The sequence below is a fragment of the Pieris napi genome, chromosome 5, assembly GCF_905475465.1.
Source record: "Pieris napi chromosome 5, ilPieNapi1.2, whole genome shotgun sequence".
NCBI lineage: Eukaryota > Metazoa > Arthropoda > Insecta > Lepidoptera > Pieridae > Pieris > Pieris napi.
This window is the reverse complement of record NC_062238.1, coordinates 10,784,749-10,805,027: the sequence shown is the minus strand read 5'-3', so window position 1 is coordinate 10,805,027 and position 20,279 is coordinate 10,784,749. Positions and strand designations below refer to the sequence as shown.

General features: G+C 33.1%; 2 protein-coding genes across 6 annotated transcripts; one reads left to right on the top strand and one right to left on the bottom strand.

Moving 5' to 3' along the window:
- The first annotated feature begins 38 nt into the window (after positions 1 to 38).
- LOC125049502 (TRPL translocation defect protein 14) lies at positions 39 to 16,383 on the top strand. Of its 5 annotated transcripts, XM_047648842.1 has the most exons (11): positions 39 to 257; positions 438 to 505; positions 817 to 854; positions 1,155 to 1,192; positions 3,694 to 3,789; positions 7,839 to 7,967; positions 10,870 to 11,006; positions 14,407 to 14,951; positions 15,119 to 15,309; positions 15,485 to 15,498; positions 16,069 to 16,166. In XM_047648842.1, exons 1-11 carry the CDS (start codon positions 209 to 211, stop codon positions 16,093 to 16,095), a joined length of 1,332 nt encoding a protein of 443 aa, XP_047504798.1. In that variant the 5' UTR covers positions 39 to 208; the 3' UTR covers positions 16,096 to 16,166. The 5 variants fall into 5 exon arrangements, with proteins under 5 accessions (XP_047504798.1, XP_047504799.1, XP_047504796.1 ...); XM_047648843.1 differs by lacking the exon at positions 15,485 to 15,498 and having other exon boundaries at positions 40 to 257; positions 15,119 to 15,283; XM_047648840.1 differs by lacking the exon at positions 15,485 to 15,498 and having other exon boundaries at positions 41 to 257; positions 16,069 to 16,383.
- A 1,916-nt stretch (positions 16,384 to 18,299) lies between these two features.
- Positions 18,300 to 20,019, bottom strand: LOC125049796. The gene is made up of 4 exons (XM_047649256.1): positions 19,716 to 20,019; positions 19,307 to 19,457; positions 18,906 to 19,055; positions 18,300 to 18,529 (listed from the first exon to the last, which is right to left on the bottom strand). Exons 1-4 carry the CDS (start codon positions 19,784 to 19,786, stop codon positions 18,314 to 18,316), a joined length of 588 nt encoding a protein of 195 aa, XP_047505212.1. The 5' UTR covers positions 19,787 to 20,019; the 3' UTR covers positions 18,300 to 18,313.
- Positions 20,020 to 20,279: the final 260 nt, after the last annotated feature.

Here is a 20,279-nt window from a genome sequence, read left to right as displayed (position 1 = left end):
ATTAATAAACGATCACGTCGCGCTTTAAAATTTGTGCAATTTCAATTATTCATTCTTTTCACGGCACGCCTATCAGGCGATGCGTTTTATACTGTGATGGCTCTTTTGCACACTATAGTTTATTCATCAATTTTATGATAATTAATTTTCATCGTAATCGCATAGTGTAATTTATATTTAATTATTTATTTCTAAGCTTTTCTTGAAAATGGCGAATCAGTCCCAGAAAACTGTATACAAGCTAGTGCTGACCGGAGGTGAGTTTTTAGTCCATAATTATAATTATTTATGTCAAAATAAAAGGCTTATAAAAAGAGTTTCTGATTCAATAACTTGTTAAATAAAGTTGTACATATTTCGTTATTTATAAGATACATTGTACCACGTGGGACAACTAAATATTTTCATTGATTATACAAATGCTTTAACCTAAACAGGGCCTTGCGGCGGAAAAACCACCGGCCAGTCACGTCTTAGTACTTTCTTCGAAAACTTGGGATGGAAGGTAATTATGATTTCACAATTTAATATACAAAATGACCATTAATCACTTGCATGTTGTTTTCTGGTCGACATCCTAAATTTTCGTTCTGGTGAAAAATTGGTTTTTAATTAAATTAATATTGAGCTTTCTACTTTGCTACATATTGTGAAGTAGAATAATGTATGTCAACTATTAATATATAAATCAATTACAAAATTTAATTAGATTATACTGCCTGTTCTGCTTGATGAGTGTTAGATAATGTATGTGGGTTTTGGTTTCTCCAAATGGAGATCCGATAAGACATGGTTCCACATTGTATCTGTTTCCAGGTGTTCCGGGTGCCGGAAACGGCTACCGTCCTCTTAAGGTATGAAGTGCAACCATCATGAAGACAGTGCATAATGCATAGATATGACATTTATTTACTTATTAAATTAATGTTCACTTTTTGACCCTCTTAAATTGAAACTTCCAATATCTATTGTACCATTATGGTCTTACTATAATATTGTTCTTCTCTTTTACATTTCGTAATAATTATGTTTTATTGAACTAAAAATAAACAAAATAACAGAATTTAATTTAACATTATGGATACTTTCTGAATGAAGATTCCATCTTATAAATTATCCTAATTGGAAATTGCAACTGTATTTTTCTTTTTCAGTGGTGGTGTGAAGTTTGTAGATCTCAGCCCGGAGGAAGGTGAGTTTCAACTTTAACTTTTTAGTATAATTTAGATTTCATTTCAGTACATATAATGTAATATGTGTATACTAAAGTATGTCTAATTCAGTTATTATGCTTGCATTATTATTGTAACCTTGATTGTTAATCATTGTTATTTATGTTTATAATCTAATTAGATTAGATATTGCATTTTTTAGAAATTAAATTGAACATGATAACATAATAACAAGTCATTTATTTATATTGAACACAGTTACCTAAATATCGTACTTTTTTTATATCGAATAAAGCGTTAAAGTAATAATGCAACTTTAATAAATACAAAAATTAACTTTATACTCGTTTAATAAATAATACAAAAACGCTACGTGACCCAAATCGATGTAAATACATATTGATTTAGCATTCATCAATTATTAAAAGAAATTCTTTTGAATGGAATTCATATCTGACTAAACATTTGAAAATATTTCAGAATTAATATATAATAGAAGTAGTTGTATGAATCAGAGAATATGATTTATTTGCGATTATTACGTTCTTCCGACACAAAATACTTTGCTTTAATATTTTATTAGATCGCTAATTATCGAGATGTAGGTGTCAGATAAAACACGTGAGGTAGGTCAAATAAAGAAACGATTGCCAAATAATTATTTTAGATTATTATGCCCTTCTTAATTAAAATAACAATCATGATCTATTTTGGATTCAAGTTTGTCGTATTCAAAAAAAATAACCTACGAAAGTAAACTGAAATAGAAAAAAAAGCATTCCAAATAAAGACGATCATAGAATGTTGTCTTGCTATAAATCATCTACCGTCAATGTTTGTACAGCTGTTTGTCATCTTGAGTGATATCTCATTGCCAACATTATGTTCTGGATGCACTTTCAACGCAATTTCTGTAACGTCCTATGTTTATTGTTTATGTTAATGAGTAGTTTCTATATCTTGATGCCAATATGCTAAATCTTATAAGATCGGCGCTAGTTGTTTTCCTATTACCAAAAGTGTGACGAAAACAAAAAATTTGTAATCCTAGACGGTTAGGGCTCATTAACATTGTTTGATCTAAATAAGACACCGCTTGTCCTCGCCGATTCGCCCCGGACGGGAATCACGTGTAACATGACGTTTATTTTCGTTTTCAAAGCTTACAGAGCTTCTGAACTGATCAAGTTTATCACGTCACGTGTCTGACTATTTTTGATTCGCACTGCGAACACTGGGTTATGGCACAAAATTACATTTAAATTGGAAAGATTCGAATTCAGTCTTATCACGATATTGTTTCACGTTACACCTGTTTCGGTGTTTTAATTAAGTTTTTATTATAATTAATGTATTATAATGCATTTATAAACGGTAATATGCTTATGGGGCTTCGTGGGTGGTTACACGCGTTTGACGTATTCGTTTCAGGGTCATGTTCATGGCTTGCCTGGAATCTGGATATAAATATACCCGACATTGTGTTAGCTGTTTGTTCTCAGTCGTGTTGCAACATCACATTTTCAAGTTTATTCCTTTTTACGCGCTTTATATTAGCTTCACCTGTATGTAACCGACTCCTTCGGACTCGATTTTGACCTACTTTTAACGGACAGATTTAATTCAAACTTTGTACACTTATAAAGAATCAGCGACAATATAATAATTTCATAGGTTTGTTTATCTCGAAAAAACAATGAACTTTTTTTAAGTCCACAAAGCAATACGATTAAATTGAGACAACACGTATTGCTGCTAGGACTAAAATATAGTTTAAAAAAACTAAAACACACGCTTTTAAAGCACATCAAACTAAAAAGTGAAAAACAATTCCTAATTTAGGCTGAAAATGGTAATGAACAATAAATACTGGTATTATTGTGAAAAAGCGTGGGGCTCTGTGCCATATTTTTCGTTTATCGAGAGATTTTCCACTTTTTTTAATTAGCTTCTGATTTCAGACAGACAATTATGTTTGTAAAGTAAATTAATGCAATCATTATGAAACCTTACAGATAATTAATAGTACTTTAAAGCATTTATGAATATTAATGTATATTAAAACGTAAGTTTTACACGCTTGATTGCTTATTGAGGCGTTTCAATTACTAAACAGCAACAAACTTGATTGTGAACTGAAAATAACCTGATATGGTCGCCTTAACATAGGTTTTATCTTGTTCTCGTCAAGTGCTTTCAGTTTTCATCTGATGACGCAATGAATTTGTTTACATCCGCTCGCATGAATGTGTATACCACCCACGTACTATTGTGTTTATTCCAAAAACCTCAAGTGCTGCATGATGTTTAATAGCGCTACCCATTGTATTGTTAACAGACAAATACGTACTTTCCTCATAAAGTTTGATAATTGAAGTTCAGTTGTTTAAATACAATAATGTCTACGTTGGGAGCACGTAGTTGGTTTCGACACAAATCAACTTAGGACGGCCTCGCGCTCATTACAAAGAAACCTTTGAAGAGAATTGATCATTTAGATTTTTATTGCAAATTATTATAGTTGAACCACGACTTAGTATGTCGAGCGATAAATGCCGTAAGGATTGCAAAAGATGCGTCGCAGCGGCAGTAGCTCTGGCCAACCAAAACGATTGTGGTGAGTCGAAATCACCGTAGGTTCGCTAATACCTCTGGCTATCAATTTTAAATACTATGCAACAAAATAGTCATTTGTTTCGAACATCATTTAAGTTTTGTTTAATCGTTTTAAGCTATCGTTAATGATTTTCTGATGGCCTTGAACATATCATTATGTGGTATCAGCTAGTCGATGGCAATGTAGCGAGCATTTAGTTTCATGTAAAATTTAAATCTGTAGAATTTTCTACTTGAGTTTTCGCCTCACGTGAATCGTGATGACGTGTCAGTACAATGTCCATTTGAAGAGCCTGCCAAATTACTGGCCACTGAACTTATTTCCATAATAATATCCTAAAGACTATAGCATTTCGTTTTAGTTAAAGCTGTATAGATGTTGGAGAAAATGATAGAAATGTTTTGACAAAAGAAAACTTACAAGGCTGCATGTTTGTAAAGATAAAAAGAGAAATATTTTCTGAGTCGTTTCCGAAAGGCACGCGATATGCTAATTAATTCCTTCCGTCTTTTCAATTTATTGACGGTCGTAAAATAAGGCTTTGTACATTTACCAATTTGTCATAAATAGCAAATTATCGATTGAAATATTTTAAAACAGAATCGGTGACTAAGGTTTTAGTAAAAATTTAAAATACATAGTTTTATCATATAGTTAATTATAAATGTAAAATAACGATAATAATAAGATAACCTATTTATTATAAAGAATGTTTTTATTATTTTATATCACAAAGCGAAGTCGTACCAGACGAATGATAGCTTTAGTAGTCTTTGCAGATTAGCAGTCAACCTTTTTAGTATTTTATTAATAAGGAAATAGTATTGAATAATTGAATATATAGAAATGTTACTTCAGTATATTCCATCACCATTTTTTTATACTTTGAGTTCCCGAGATTGTAATGGCGTCTTTATTGCATTGTGCAGGCCATTGGTAGTCCCATGGTTTAGTGTTTTTATTGGTTTATGACATTTTCCTTTGAATAATTGTAATGTAGAGGGAGGGTAAAACTTGCTGAGTTTCTTGCCCGTTCTTCTCAGAACAAGGCCTCCTGGTAGTTTTGCGAACGGATGGCGTAGTCTTGCTCTTTCGAGAATTTTGTAAACGTTTTTGACATTCATAAGCATGCGCTGAGACGCATCTAAATTGAATAAACGTATTTTGATTTTATTTTCGGTCCCTGGGTTCGTATTGTAAATTTACTTATGCCTAAGCTATGTACGACAAAACATTGCAATCTGTCTATTTTCTATAGATAAACAATGTATTACCTTAACGGTCTGTAGATATACCAATGACGTTAACATAGTCATGCTATCTTGCTGTTTATTGTGCTCAGACGCTATCGTCAAAATAATCTTATCTGATAACAACAATAACAAGTGAGATGTGGAATTACCATGCGTTTTATTTATATCATAAAAGTTATTTATTATCTTTATTTTACATAAAACTTCCTTTGTCTATTTATTTCTACAAAGTCATGAGAACATTTACAATAAGTCACGCTTTGTAAGCCACATGATAACTAGAAGTTATTATTTAAAATATGACGTGTCTTTTTGTGTTGCACGCGCAAACTAATAAGTACTAAATCAAGTTCATGGTTGTTATCTTAATGTTGTCATTGTAGGCTCATTATTAAAGATAGGTTCTTTATTTGAATCACGTATTTACATTTTAAATATCATGCTTCGTTCACATTATTCCAGTCCAGTAATCCAGTGAGTCATTCCAGTCCAGTGCTGGACTGGAATGGAACGTCCACATTATTCCAGTCATTCAAAAGCTGTTAGATCGGTAACACTACAGTGACAATGCTTTCAAGAAAGAAGTTTAGAAATTGTTTTAAAACTGTTCAATTATTACTGTTAGAAGAAGTAGTTGATGAAATGGCATCAAATTCATCTTCTTCTCTTTCTGATTTAGAGAAGTCATTTTTTTATCTCCTTCATGTTTTTGACAATTGAAGATAACTCTGTTAATCTAGACTTCTTCTTTGGTGGTAGATCGCATACTTTGCTGGAATGAAAAATCTACCGTCATTCCAGTCAACTGAACTGGATTGATCACTGGAATGGTACATTCCAGTGCAGGTTCACTTTATTCCAGTAGCATTCCAGCGCTAGACTGGAATGCTAGACTGGAATAATGTGAACCGGGCATCATTATAGAGCAGTGTTGGCCTAGTGGTTTCAACGTGCTACCTTATCCCTGGGGTCGTAAGTTCGATCCCCAGCTATGCACCAATGGCTTATGTGCGCATTTAACACACGCACGTACGGTGAATCATGAGGAAACCGGCACGCATGCTTTAGGCCCAAAAGCCGACGTTGTGTGTCAGGCACAGGTTGATCACCTAATTGCATATTAGAAATAATCATGGAACAGATACAGAAATCTGAGATCCAGACCTAAAAGGTGGTAGCGCCATTGGTATTTACATATTAAATTGTTTCTGATTTGAATGTTAGCAAGGGTAGGTACTATAATGTCTATATATAAAAATATTTTTGCTTTTCTGTTAATCTAATATAATATAAAATTCTCGTGTCGCGGTGTTTGTGGTTAAACTCCTCCGAAACGGCTCGACCGATTCTCATGAAATTTTGTGTGCATATTGGGTATGTCTGAGAATCGGACAACATCTATTTTTCATCCCACTAAATGTTAAGGGTAGTCCACCCCTAAATATCTATTTTTTATTTTAAGATATTTTTTTCTGTTTTTATTTTTTTATGACACAGCATTAAAAATACATACAACCCCTAACTTTCACCCCTCTACGATCAACCCCTATTTATTTATTATAAATGATATACATGGCAAAACGACGTTTGCCCGGTCAGCTAGTAAGTATAATAAAAGCATTCGTATACATTCAGAGACAGATTTATAAGATGTAAGTATTCGTAATTATAGTTACGAAACGATTCACGTTTTGTGAGTTTTTCATCGCGTCGTAAATTGTCGCCTCGACGACCTCGGTTACGGGCCAGCGATTGTTTTTTTCGTATTTCGTACGTCAATAGTTTTCCGTGATCTAGTTTTTCCGCTTTGACTGTGTGGGTATGCTAAGTCTGCAAAGTTCGTTGGCAGGCGGCTAAAATTAAAAGACACGGCCGCGCCTACTACGCGTCTCCACGTACGTGTCTAATATAATAAAAATACTATGGCGTAAAATTTTATTAGTTTCTGAAAATTACTTAATAGTGGAGTAGTACTAAATCTAATATATAAAATTCTCGTGTCACAATGTTCGTTTCCATACTCCTCCGAAACGGCTGACTGATTCTTATGAAATTTTTTATGCATATTCAATAAGTCTGAGAATTGGCTACTATCTATCTTTCAAACTCGTAAGTGATAAGGGGTGCCCATCTCAACATTTTTTGTTTTATTTTTTTATGATACAGCATACAAAAATACATACCACCCCACTTTTCACCCCTCTACGATCAACCCCAATTTTTTATTATTGTATTTTTATTGAACTAAAAAAATGTTTCCTAGAAATAATATACATGGCAAAACAAACGTTTGCCGAATCAGCTAGTAGTTAATAAAATTTTTAATGTCTGGCTATCAAAGCTAATATTTTAAACAGATTATATACTTCATAATAATATATGTATTTTGATACGTAGATTGAGAACTGAGAGACTATTAGTTTGTGTTACGAAATCACGTATCCATTCTCCATTTCATAGCATCAAGTAGCAATACTTGGACATTTGCTAGTTGTGTCAACTGTAACACGAGCCATACTTTGTATGTGCACATTACTGTTTTAGTATGTTTTTACCGAGAATATTCCACCACTGTTCCTGGTGACTAGATACTATATAATTGTATTCATAAGAATCTGTGTTGTACAATCAAATACACATAATTTATATTAATTGCCTTATTAATTAGTCCATATCTTATGACGGTAATAATTACAATTGTTATTTAATTTATGCTGTTATTGTTTATATCTGTGGTATAAAAAGTTTCGAACATATGACTTTACGATGATTTTAATGTAATATGATTTGTTACAGCTAACAAATTCCAAGAGAATTTGTTGAAGACCATGATACAAATTGAGAACACCTTCTTTGAGTTGGGCAGGACGTGCCAGCGTAACTGTCTGATTATATGCGATCGAGGAGCCATGGACGCTAGTGCATGTAAGTACAATAGAAAATTTCCTTTAAACAATAGTTGATTGTGTACCAGTTTGTTTTCATTGTACCATCCGTATCACCTCGACGTCCGTCGTTCCACAACTGAGCGTTTTCTTAGGCAGTTTTTGCCGCGCACCACCACTATGTGGATCCAGCTGGCCACTGAAGTATTTCCGAACCAATTCGACTTAGGATCCTTCAAGAAAAGAGCGTACCAATTCTTGAAAGGCCGGCAACGCACTTGTGAGCCTTCTCGCATTGTGAGTGTCCATGGGCGGCGGTATCACTTAACATCAGGTGAGCCTCCTGCCCGTTTGCCTCTTATTACAAAAAAATTGTCACTTTTACCCGACCGATTTGAAAAATGCTTTTAATGAGAATCCAACATTATCCCCGATGAACTTATCAAAAAGTTTGGGATCACTAAGAAACTTTGGTAACGTAGGTTTAAACCACTACCTATATCGCGTACGCTGCGAAAACATTGACAATAGAGCAAAGTGATGTTCTAGAGTTTTATAGACATCAATATCTAACCAAAAAGATTGTATTCAAAAGTCCATTTACCGAGGAAGAGTTTAGGTATCAACATCATATTACGACGAAATTAACCGGAAAAGCCGGTGGGACAGCGTTAATTTATGTGTTGTATACTGTCTATTGTCTGTCTGTTTCTATACTGTCATGTACATATCACAAGAAGCGTTGTTTTCGTAACAAAAGCCTCATTTGTGACGTTCATCATATCAATCGAAAGATATTGATTTGCTGTAGGTATTTTGTTTAGAGGTTGTATTAAAACTTTATTTGTGTAATCGCTGGTAGCCGGATCGACGAACTAGCGACCTCTGTATACGGGTCGAGAGTTCGTCGATCCGGCTCGAAGGTCCAATAAGACTGACAGTTGATTCTCACTGATCCGACATGAAATACAATAAGGCAAAATTATAAACTTACACATACATTTTTCTATTACTAAATTTCAAAGTGAAATCCAGGCGAAAAATTTGCTAGTAAAAGTCTGGGAAACAATTGACGTAATATGAATTTTATCTTTACTAACAATTCTCTTTACGACTAAGATTGTTTATGAAGGTATAATAAAGATATCATATAACTACTTGTTAGTACGTATTACATAGATTGTATACAATATTTAATTACTCGCATCGGCATTAATTAATATAATACCTTTTAATATTACAACTGTAATCACAATTTTAACAAAGTTTGATGTTACTCAAAATCAACGTGTAAAGAGCGTTCAAGTATTACGTCACGCAATTTTTGGAGATTATTGACCCCACCCCCCCATATAACGCGCCGTAACGTTTTTCTGTACCCAAGTACAGTACTGTACCCAAGTATAGTAAAAGGTTTTGTGACCACCTAGTGACTCTTTATACCTAAAAGTTACCATTATGTGGTGTAAAGTACTGGAAAGTCGAAATAATATTAACAATATCGCGTAATTCAATCCCCGCCCCGCATCGTAACGTTTTACAAAAGGACTCCCTCCCCCCAAAATTCGTTACGTAATACTTGAACGCTCCCTTACGCGTTGTGAGATACAGAAACTAAAGCTATATCTTTTGTTTGTCAAAACCTAATACATTTCTGACGCACGGGAGGGCGTCCGACTTAGCCGCAAGGCGTGTCTGATTGTTACCCTTAAAGTTTATTAAAATTCACCCATTTATCTCTAAAATTCCTGCGTTCTTGCCATAGAATTACACAGTAATTCAGTGGGTGTGGTATAAATGGCGAATAGAAAAACTGTTTGTGTCCGGTCGAAGATAATGTACATTTCACGAAAATTGGCTAAGCTAAGTCTATTCGGTGCCAAATACAATAAACCTACATCGTTAGATATATTATTGAAAAGTAAAAGTATGTAATGGTGCTGACTAACCATGATTTTGTGTATTCTAAGGACATTTATTTCCTTATTTTCTATTTTTACAGTAACTTAATACTAATACAATAGAAAACTTATATAAAAATTGAATTAAAAACATAATATACAAGTGAACATAAAACCTTAACCTTTTTATAACTAATTATAAATGATGCAATTCTTGTGAATTCAACCAGTGTGCAACTAAAAATATGCGTCTCACAAACAATAATATTCAGTAAATTTGTACTTTGTACTAGAAGTAGTTTTGTGCAGTCGCCGCTTTTTGACGAATCCTTCAACACAATATTCAGGCATTTATACAAGCTTGCGTTGGCAATGAAAAACCAGTGGCGCTACAAGCTTTAAGGGCCTCTGTTTCGTAATCATTTGTTTCTCTTCTAATAAGCCAGTAGGTGATCAGTCTATGCCGCCATGGACTTTTGTGGTCGAAGGCCAGGTTCCCTCACGAGGCTTTCCTTCGAGTGTTAAATGTGCATTTAGAAAGTTCTCAGGGGTGAGAGTCGCACGTTGAAGACCGGGATTGCTCTTCGTTGCGTTGACATTACTCTACTTTTATCTATTGCTAATCATAGATATTGTTTAGGCAGTAGCGTAACTATACCATCTGGGGCCCGTGGCAAATTCTTTTGATGGCCCTATCAGTAAAAATCGTCACGTTGTACTAATTTTAATTTTAATAAACTTAGAGATATTCACAGTATCAATTACACATTGTATATGTTCCACTAATGGCTATAGGCCTCCTCTCTTAGGCGAAAGGGAATGGTCTAACGCACGCTAGCCCAATGCGTATTGGAGATTTCACATTCATCCAAAGAACATAATATCTCTTGGGTTCCTCTTGGTCGGGGGCCCGTGGCATTTTGCCAGCCCTGCCACCATATTGTTACGCCACTGCTTAAGGCTCGTTTTTGAATAATTTGTAAAACAATTCTACATTTAATTAATATTAGTCCATGAGTAATATTTATATATTTTTCGCAGTTATTTCCAAAGAAAAATGGGAGGCTATGTTAAGTGCGAATAACTGGAACTGTGTGGAACTACGTGACAACCGATATAACCATATTGTTCATATGGTATCGGCAGCAAACGGTGCGGAAGACTTCTATTCAACTGAGGTAAAGTTATAAAAAATACTTAAAACTCTTTAATCGGAATATTGAAAAAGTTGTATTGAAATTACCAACATTTAAATGTCAATGAAAGATTTATAATTAACAAATTTTCCCGTATTTTTAAAATTCTTATTCATTATTTTGTATTAACAATAACATAGGCAAAAAATATTTACACAAGTACAGCCCTGCGATTCTGTAACTCACTTTTCGAACTCACACAGCGGTTTTCGCATCGGCGGTCGCTCTCAAATCAGTCGTGAAGCAGTCATTTTATGATTTGGCATTCTGATAAACAATAAACTACAAGTTCCCACCTTTTCAGAATGCCAAATCATAAAATGACTGCTTCACGACTGATTTGAGAGCGACCGCCGATGCGAAAACCGCTGTGTGAGTTCGAAAAGTGAGTTACAGAATCGCAGGGCAGTGCAAAGATAGTTTCTATACATGTGACTTCATTTCAGTTTTTGTCTACAATTCATTGATAAAATATAAATATATTCGTTGATATGCTGTCACTAATGTTTAAAGAATTATAGTACATAATTTGATTGTTTGGTGAAAATAAAGATAAATGCACAGAATATTAAATCATATTACAATATAGGTACAAACAAACAAAATACAAGAGTTTTTTTTACAAAATATTTAAATTTAAATAAAAAATCTTTCTCCGCTACATATACATATTCAAAGGTATTTTTTTTATTTAAGAATTGGTTTAATAATGTAGAAATTACACGTAAATTTTTTAAATAAAAAATATGAACTTTGAAACAAAAAAAATCCATTCTTTTAAACAATAATATCCAACAATTCCGATAAATATAATACTTATAGTACATAAATGTAACAACATTGATGTACGTAAATGTTGTGTAATAAGTGTAGCCTTGGCATTCAGATAACATACATAATATATACGACAGATCGCCTATTAGCAAATGGGTTTCGTATCTAGATTCGACATTAAGCTATTACTGGAATTACAGACACGAAAATGGGAAATCACCATGGTTCATGCGCAATACCAATATTATAAATGTATAGTAGAATCCATACAATTTAAATAAAACGTCTATTTAGTAGTGAGGCACTTTGATGTGTACTTGTACGAGAACTCGCGTATATAAAAGAAACTTTTCGAGATATGAGTGGTTTTATGATTGATAAATAACTCTACACTTTGTATGTAACGTGTATTTTATATATTATTGGCTCGTACTGGATAAATCTAGTTTGCAACTATTGCGTCAATGTTAATCTCGTTACAAATTGGCGTTGCTCCGTATAACAGATCGATTTTTATAAACTTAGTAATGAGCAGTGTTGGCCTAGTGGCTTCAGCGTGTGACTGCGTGCGATCGTGCGACGTGCGATCTCTTATCCCTGAGGTCGTAGGTTCGAGCCCCGGCTGTGCACCAATGGACTTTCTTTCTATATGGCATTTAACATTCGCTCGAACGGTGAAGGAAAACATCGTGAGGAGACCGACATGTCTAAGACCCAGAAAAAGTCGACGACGTGTGTCAGGCACTGGAGGCTGATCACCTACTTGCGTATTAGATTTAGAAATGATCATGAAACAGATTTAGAAATCTGAGGCCCAGACCTAAAGAGGTTGTAGCCTCACTGATTATTATTAAGGGAACGTGGTAACCTACGCTACGGTACCAAAAAGATACATCAAAAAAGTATTTAATGATCTTCACAAAAAGGAGTCTTTATATATTTAGGCTACCCTAAATTTCGTGTATCTCCACAAACTTCATGGAAACTGAAAATCATATTATCATATCTGTCAGTAGTACTTAAATTACGGATTCGTATTCTAGATTTAATTTTTAGTTTAGTACAGGTACATAGAATAAATAAGGTATTTGAATTCGGTTTAATTTTTCTAAATTACTTTTATTTAACGTTATTTTTTTATTACTATTTAAATAATGAATTTAAAGACAAGGACGAGCTTGAGTGTCAATTTCCTGGCATAATGCCATATCAATCAAAATTCATGCCTTATCGAGGTGTCGATGATTGATAACCTAAATCATAATAAAGCTATGGACTTTGGCTTTTAAAAATATAGCAACAATCTGCGCACAACAGATTCTTTAATTCGATTCGTCAATTAACGGTATTAAAAATAAACTTTACGGTATCTTATTGATTTTTTATTTATAACTTTATAGCCGCATAAAAATTGCGATGATAACTCGTTATGATATAAAAATTCACGTGATCCGGTATTGGTAGTCATAAGATGTCACCAAGAAATATAGCGATAGTGTATCTCTATAGTCTATATTGAGATTCTGCTATACTAGAAACGATCAATCTTAATAGGCGTTTTGCCAGTTACTAAATTATGCATTTTACATGTGATTGATTAATCACAAATCATTGCCGATTTGTTGACATCCGAATGTATGATACGTTTTAAACGAAAGTTAATTTTATAATGGTCCTAAAAATCATCATCTTATTATTATAAATGTATATTTGTTGAGTTTATAGAAAAAGTAACGGTTGCTAAACTAAAACTAAAAATATACAGCATTATTAAAATTATTGGTTTGTTTTATTTTTATAGAAATAGTACAAGTATTTTCACTTATAATACCACAAGAGCTTGAAGCCCGATAATTTTGAAGCTCGTGTGGTATTCGGGGGATTATTTTTCCGACCCAAATGTCGGCCAATAGAATTGCACCATGAGACGAAATGTACAGTTAACAAATAAGAATTTCATAATGAATAAAACAACTACTTAATACTTTTCTTGAAGCAACGACCAGAGAAAATTTTCACAAAAAATTGTCAGTATAATACCATGTAGGTTGTACCACGTGACGTCGAATGGTGCAATTCTATTGGCCGATATTTGGGTCGGAAAAATAATCAATGAAAATTAAATTAGAATATGATAATAATAAGTTTGTGACATGAAGAACATATAATACTTTATGGCTGTTCAACTAATTCAGGCTCATTAAAGTTAGCATATTAATAAACTAAATAGTTAGTTATATGGATTACAATTTATCTTTTTTATTGCGTGAAACAACGTGTTACGATTTTTACGTTACATATATTCTGTGTGTGGTCTGCCTAAATTCCATAATTGCCAATAAAAGATAAGCTTTTATTTTCCAGGCCACTATTTATATCTAGTTTTTATAATACCCTAACGGTAATTTAAATAAAATAGACGTTAAATCAAAATCTTTATCTTTAGTGCATGCTGTTTTATTGACTATTTAGCTTGTATCATATTAGAAAAATATATTACCTTATTTGACATTATAATATTAATAATTACTGGTTGGTACCAATGCAACATGTTTAAGAATCTCATAATGATAAAAAACTAATATTTGTAATATTTATACATCTTCAGGAACACGCATGTCGGTCCGAAGGCGTAGAGTTGGCCAGAGAGCTGGATTACAACGCGGCAGCATCGTGGGTTGGACATCCCTATTTCGACGTTATCGATAACTCCACAGACTTCGACAAGAAGATGAATCGTCTGATCGCTTGCGTCTGCCAACGTATAGGCATAGACACCGGTGACAGACTCAACGTCAACGCCAAGAAACGGAAGTTCCTTGTCAAATGCCCACTTCCTGTGGATGCAGAGTTCCCGAAATTTCAGGACTTCGACGTGGAACACAACTACTTACAGAGCGACTTCCGTAAAGCTCAGGTGCGGTTAAGGAAGCGTGGGCAAAAGGGCCACTGGTCTTATATCCACACTATGAGGAAATTCCACCAGAATGGCCAGTCGGTGGAAGTGAGGACTCAGCTAACACACAGAGATTACCTGAATATGCTTCCGCAACGGGATGACGCGCACTTCACGATATTCAAGAAACGCCGCTGCTTTATCTACAACAACCAGTATTACCAACTGGATATGTACAGACAACCCACGCATCCAAGGTGATTTAACGCACTTTATATCTGTATTTATGTATGTATAAATAAATTGGGCGATATATATCTATTATTACTCTCCTTATATAAAAGCAGTTTATTCAGGTAATTAGGGTTTCGGGATTTTAAGTTATTTCAACAGGGTTGTAACTATAATGATTGAATTATTTCAGATGTCGCGGAATGGTTCTGCTAGAAACGTATAGCGCTGCGTACGATCAAGACGCACTTTTGGCAACTTTGCCTAAGTTTTTGACAATTGAGAAGGAGGTTACGGGTGACCCAGCATACTCTATGTATAATTTGTCATTAAAGGAAGATTGGAAAACATCAAAAAGGTACTACGCCGGGTCTGGCGCGAACGGTGAGTCCAGCCCAACAATTCTTTTAGTCAGCCTACATGGGTAATAAAAACTAGCAATAAATGGTTCATAAAGAGCCTCAAAGTTATTTTTTTTTTTAATATTACCCAAGTTGGTGCCAAATTTGATATAAATACATCATCATGTAAAGATATCTTTATTCTTGCATGCATTCAGAGTCAGCAAAAAAGGTTCTTTTATAAATGAGTAGTTTTTGATATGGTCAAAATTTTAAGTACATGTACAAGTTGCACGTTTCGATAAACTGGCGTAATTGCGTTACCTAGTCCCATTGCATTGTTGTCTATAGCTAGACTCGTTATTTAGGTTACTTAACACTGACAGGCAAACTCAACGCCTAAAGGCTATTTTTTTTATGGCAACGCCTAAAGACTCACTGTACCATAGACAATAGAAAGGCTTGAAAAATTATTGCAATTAATCAAGAAACATAAACTACTTATTTGAATTTAGAACAAGGTAAATTTTAGGCGTAATTTTACCTGTCAGTGTAAATGTGACCTTTGTGTGTCTATGTTGTGTTAGCCACTGCATTGCGCACAGTAGTGAGTGTTGAGCTAGACATGCTGTAGTAAGCCTAAATATAGCACTGATATTTCTTTTAAATATTGATACAAAATGTCTTGAATTTAATTTATGACAGAAATTTTTTCCACCTTCATAATTTTTACGCTCATAACTCGGTTACGCCAGTTTAAGATAATGGATGTCGATTTTATAAATGCATTTTTTATTAATAGGACAAGCTAGAAGAAAAGAGAAACTAAATGGACACGCTGATAAACTTCACGATGGCGACACTAAAATGAATAGCCATGGAAAAATAAATGGATGTGAAGAAAAAATAAATGGGCATTCTGATCATAAATTAAATGGTCACAGCAAAATGAATGGGCACGGACCTTTTAAAATAAGTGGACATGGACCGATCAATGGAATTTCAAGTCTCCATGATAGTGATATGGAACATCTCAAGACAAACACTATTCATGTATCGTCACCAAAGATGAAAAAAGTTGCTATTAAGACATAAAATTTAATTATTTATATATAGATGTAAGATCTTTTTGTAATATTCCACTTTGTATTGATAATATACACCAAATTCAACGCGTACTTAATGCATGGCAATGTGACTGTAAACGCCAAATAACATTCTATTTTTATAATACCGTAGAATATTTTTTCATATGAAATTATCAACTGTATTTGAAATATTTTGTTCTGTGCCTTCTATTTGTCGTGTAGATTACTCCACAGATAGTATATCTGTACACTTGCCTTTATAAAATACAGTATTTAATGTTTAAATATTTTATTAGTAATTACATTGCAATAATTCAAATTAAGCCATGCGGTAATTAAATGTTTAGTTTAGCAAAGTTTAAATTATGAATAGTTCGAATTTCGTCATATAAAGTTTTAAATGTCTTGATGTTGTGACGTCACCATAGTTTTCTCTGTAGTGGCAAAGACATTGCCACGATGAAAATTGTTTCTCATTAGTATTAGACACATTGTTACTACAACGGTAGGTTTTAGATTAGAATATCCACAAATATTTACAGCAATAAGGCTATGTAACTGGCATCATGCCGGGGAAACAATGTGTATGGCTGTGCAGATGTTTTATTGAAAGAGCTATCACTGCTTCATATTTACAAAACATGCAAGTTTGATTGCATAATATTTTATCTATTATTTTAGATATAATTTTGTTAAGAGCTAGTGTAAGATTTCGTAAGAATCTTGCATGTAAATCAAATGTTTTAAAAGCATTGTTTCGTAAATAAAAACAGTTTTAAATTTATGTTGTAATTATTTACAGTTGCCCCTAAAATAATAATAACATGGCTCAGTATTACTGGGGCTTATAAATTTTGGTTACTAATATCTATAATGTGCATCAAGTGGGCTGACTTGATATCACAATCAAACTATACGCCATATTTCTCCACCTCTTTGAGACTATTCGCTACCTTCAAAGACACATTTGCTACCTCTGCATTAAAGAACATAATAAAGAAATAAAGTGGCTGGCTATTCCGTCTGGTTGGCTGACCACTATCATTTAATTGGGTTCTAAGAATCTTTGAGTGATAGCATTTTTATACATATTTTCTACCTGATAGTATAAGATCCCGATATACAAAGACCTTCACCGAGATGCTTATTTAATTAAACGTATTTTATATTTAATTTAATATGTCAATAAATATTATCCATATGGGTTGCCTAGCAAATTTAAGTCCAGAGTATGTTTAATCACTATTTAAAAAAAAAAATTTTTTTATAATTTGCATGTAGTAAATTTTTTTAATTTTTTCCAATCAATATTTTTAATCAGGGTAGTATTATATATGTATCACTATAACTTTCTTTTTTACTAAAGATGTATATATACTTTAGTGTCACATAAAAATATACACATAAATAATTAATTGATTAAAAACAACCTAACGTTTGCATATTCTATGGGCTTCATACTTTCGATTGGTATAGAATTTATCTAATAATCATACCTGTGAAATGTTTAAAAAAGCAGGAGCTTAGTGTTTTTCCAAGGAGAAGATGCTATACTTTTTATTAGAGGGTAGTTTTTCACAACTGTGATTAAGTGTGCTTAAACAATATCTCACTCGATTCGATAACAGTTATTTATTATATATCTTATAAAAGTAGTGCGTTTTCAAAATGAATAGAGGCAGAAAGTGTTCAGTATCATTAGAAGACCAAAAAAGTGTAGTCTGTCAGTTTGCAAAGTACTTTTTAGATCACCATATGATGGAAGATCATACCTATCTAAAAATTAATCACAGTTGTGAAGAACTACCCTCTTATAATTATTTCTTTTAATACCTTTGTAAGGAAATGCATGCTTAAGACACAAATATAAACAGATGCATCACTGGTTAAGAAAATATAAGTAACTAAGTTTTGATTATAAAATGGGGTACTAGTAAAAGAATAATTTATTTTAATTATTTACTTATATGAATTCTTTATCTTTTGCTCTTTATACATTTTAATAACCTTTTGACTTGGCACAAGACCTGCACTTAAGCCTGGCCGTTTTTTCTTTTTTCTAACCCCTCCTTCCCATATGCTGTCATCAGTTGTGTTGACAGCCTCTGTCTCAATTTCTGGTGGAACTGTGCATGTCATTGTACCACTTCCTTCACATACAACAGTTTTTAATTTCTGAAAAATTTTTCTTTAAATAACTTTAATGAAACTTATAGCACTGTCAAATATGTTAAAGTTCAGTTAGAAAAATTTACTTGACAGCTCTTGAAACACTGGATTTAAGTTTGAGTGATGTTATAGAATATGGGTCAAAGACTTAGTGATAATTTTGATAATTCAATATACTTAAGGAGGATTTTTGATCCCAGCAAATAATTATGGCTTTACTGTGGAGGTGTGAAATTTTACTACCTGTTGATAGTTTTATAAAAACACTGAAGTAAAAGACAAAACCATAGTGATCTATAAATTAGAGTAATGAGATCTAAGTACAATATTAATAAACCAAAGACACAGTTTTTAAAAAAGTAACTAGTCTTTCGTTAAATACCTGTTTTTCAGCTTCTAACTCTTCCGTAGTCTTTTGTAGGTCAGAGTCATGAGCATATTTGCAATTGTGGCCGAATCTACATCTACCCTTGCGAAAATTCCAGCAGATTTTCTTTCCATTGATCATCTGCATATTATCTCTACCTGGAACCTTAACAGTTATGGCCTATGTACTTGACGATTGTATATAAAATTGGACATACTTTTGGGCCAACAAAAATTAAAACCTTAAGTTTTTTGTTTTGGTAATAAATATTGAAATTAGCTTCGCAGATTCACAATAAACTAGAATTGTATTTAACAAGGTGCATATTAAAGATAATTTACAAATTTGATTAAATATTAACTCTATTGATCTTTATTGAAAGTTAAAAATAAAAAATATGGACAGTCAACATATACCATTTTTACATGCTTCTCCAAGATAGCAGCTTTGGCCATTTCTGCTTGTGCAAACGGGTTTGCAAATACTGATGTTTGAAGACTGTTCTCACCCAATGTTGGTTTTGGCAGTTTTGGTTTCTCAACATCTTTAGTTTCTTCATTTAGTGTTCTGAAAATGTTGCATAATGATAACTAAAACAATGCTCTGGGGATTTAATATTTTCTAACATTGTTTTTTAAATTAATAGAATCTTTATTAAACAATGCAAATATTACTATAATTATGTGAACCTAAGGAGTACACAACAAGTAAACTATATCCTAAAATTTCCGTAAATCATTATTATCCTTTGTTGTTAGCCTGATCTTTAAAATCTCTAAAAGTACGATACCATAGAACACAGTAGTATTATAAGTTTTTACATACTTTTCGTCGTCACTGCTGTCAGAAGTATTGGAATCATTTGATGATGAACCGTAGTCCAAAAGAGCATTCATGCTTATAAACGAGGAAGGGCACGGACCACAGTAATTCAATTAATGTTCAACACAATTAAACGTCTTTTATATTATATACAATCTAGCGAAGACAATTATTATAAATTAAAAATAATACTTATTTTCAAGATATATTAACAAAATTTACATTTTGTTTTGGTACACTAATTAAATAATAATGTTTCCGCTCCGAACTCCGAAGCATGAAGCATCCCAAACAATATAATATAATGCACTCTATGGTCTATGGTTTTCACGTTTCGGTTAACGACTTGTCCATAGTCATATACTCCACAGATTACTTTTATTATTTATAAAAATATTGGGATTGACGAAGGTTTAATATAAGATAGGCCAAGTTATACGTATATGACAATGTTATCAAGTGCACGAAAATTGAAGTGGTTCAATACCTCGGCCATGGCCTGATACGCAGTACCCTGAAAACATTAAAAAAGCGCTAGAGTTGACTGGTTCAGCTATAATAATTTAT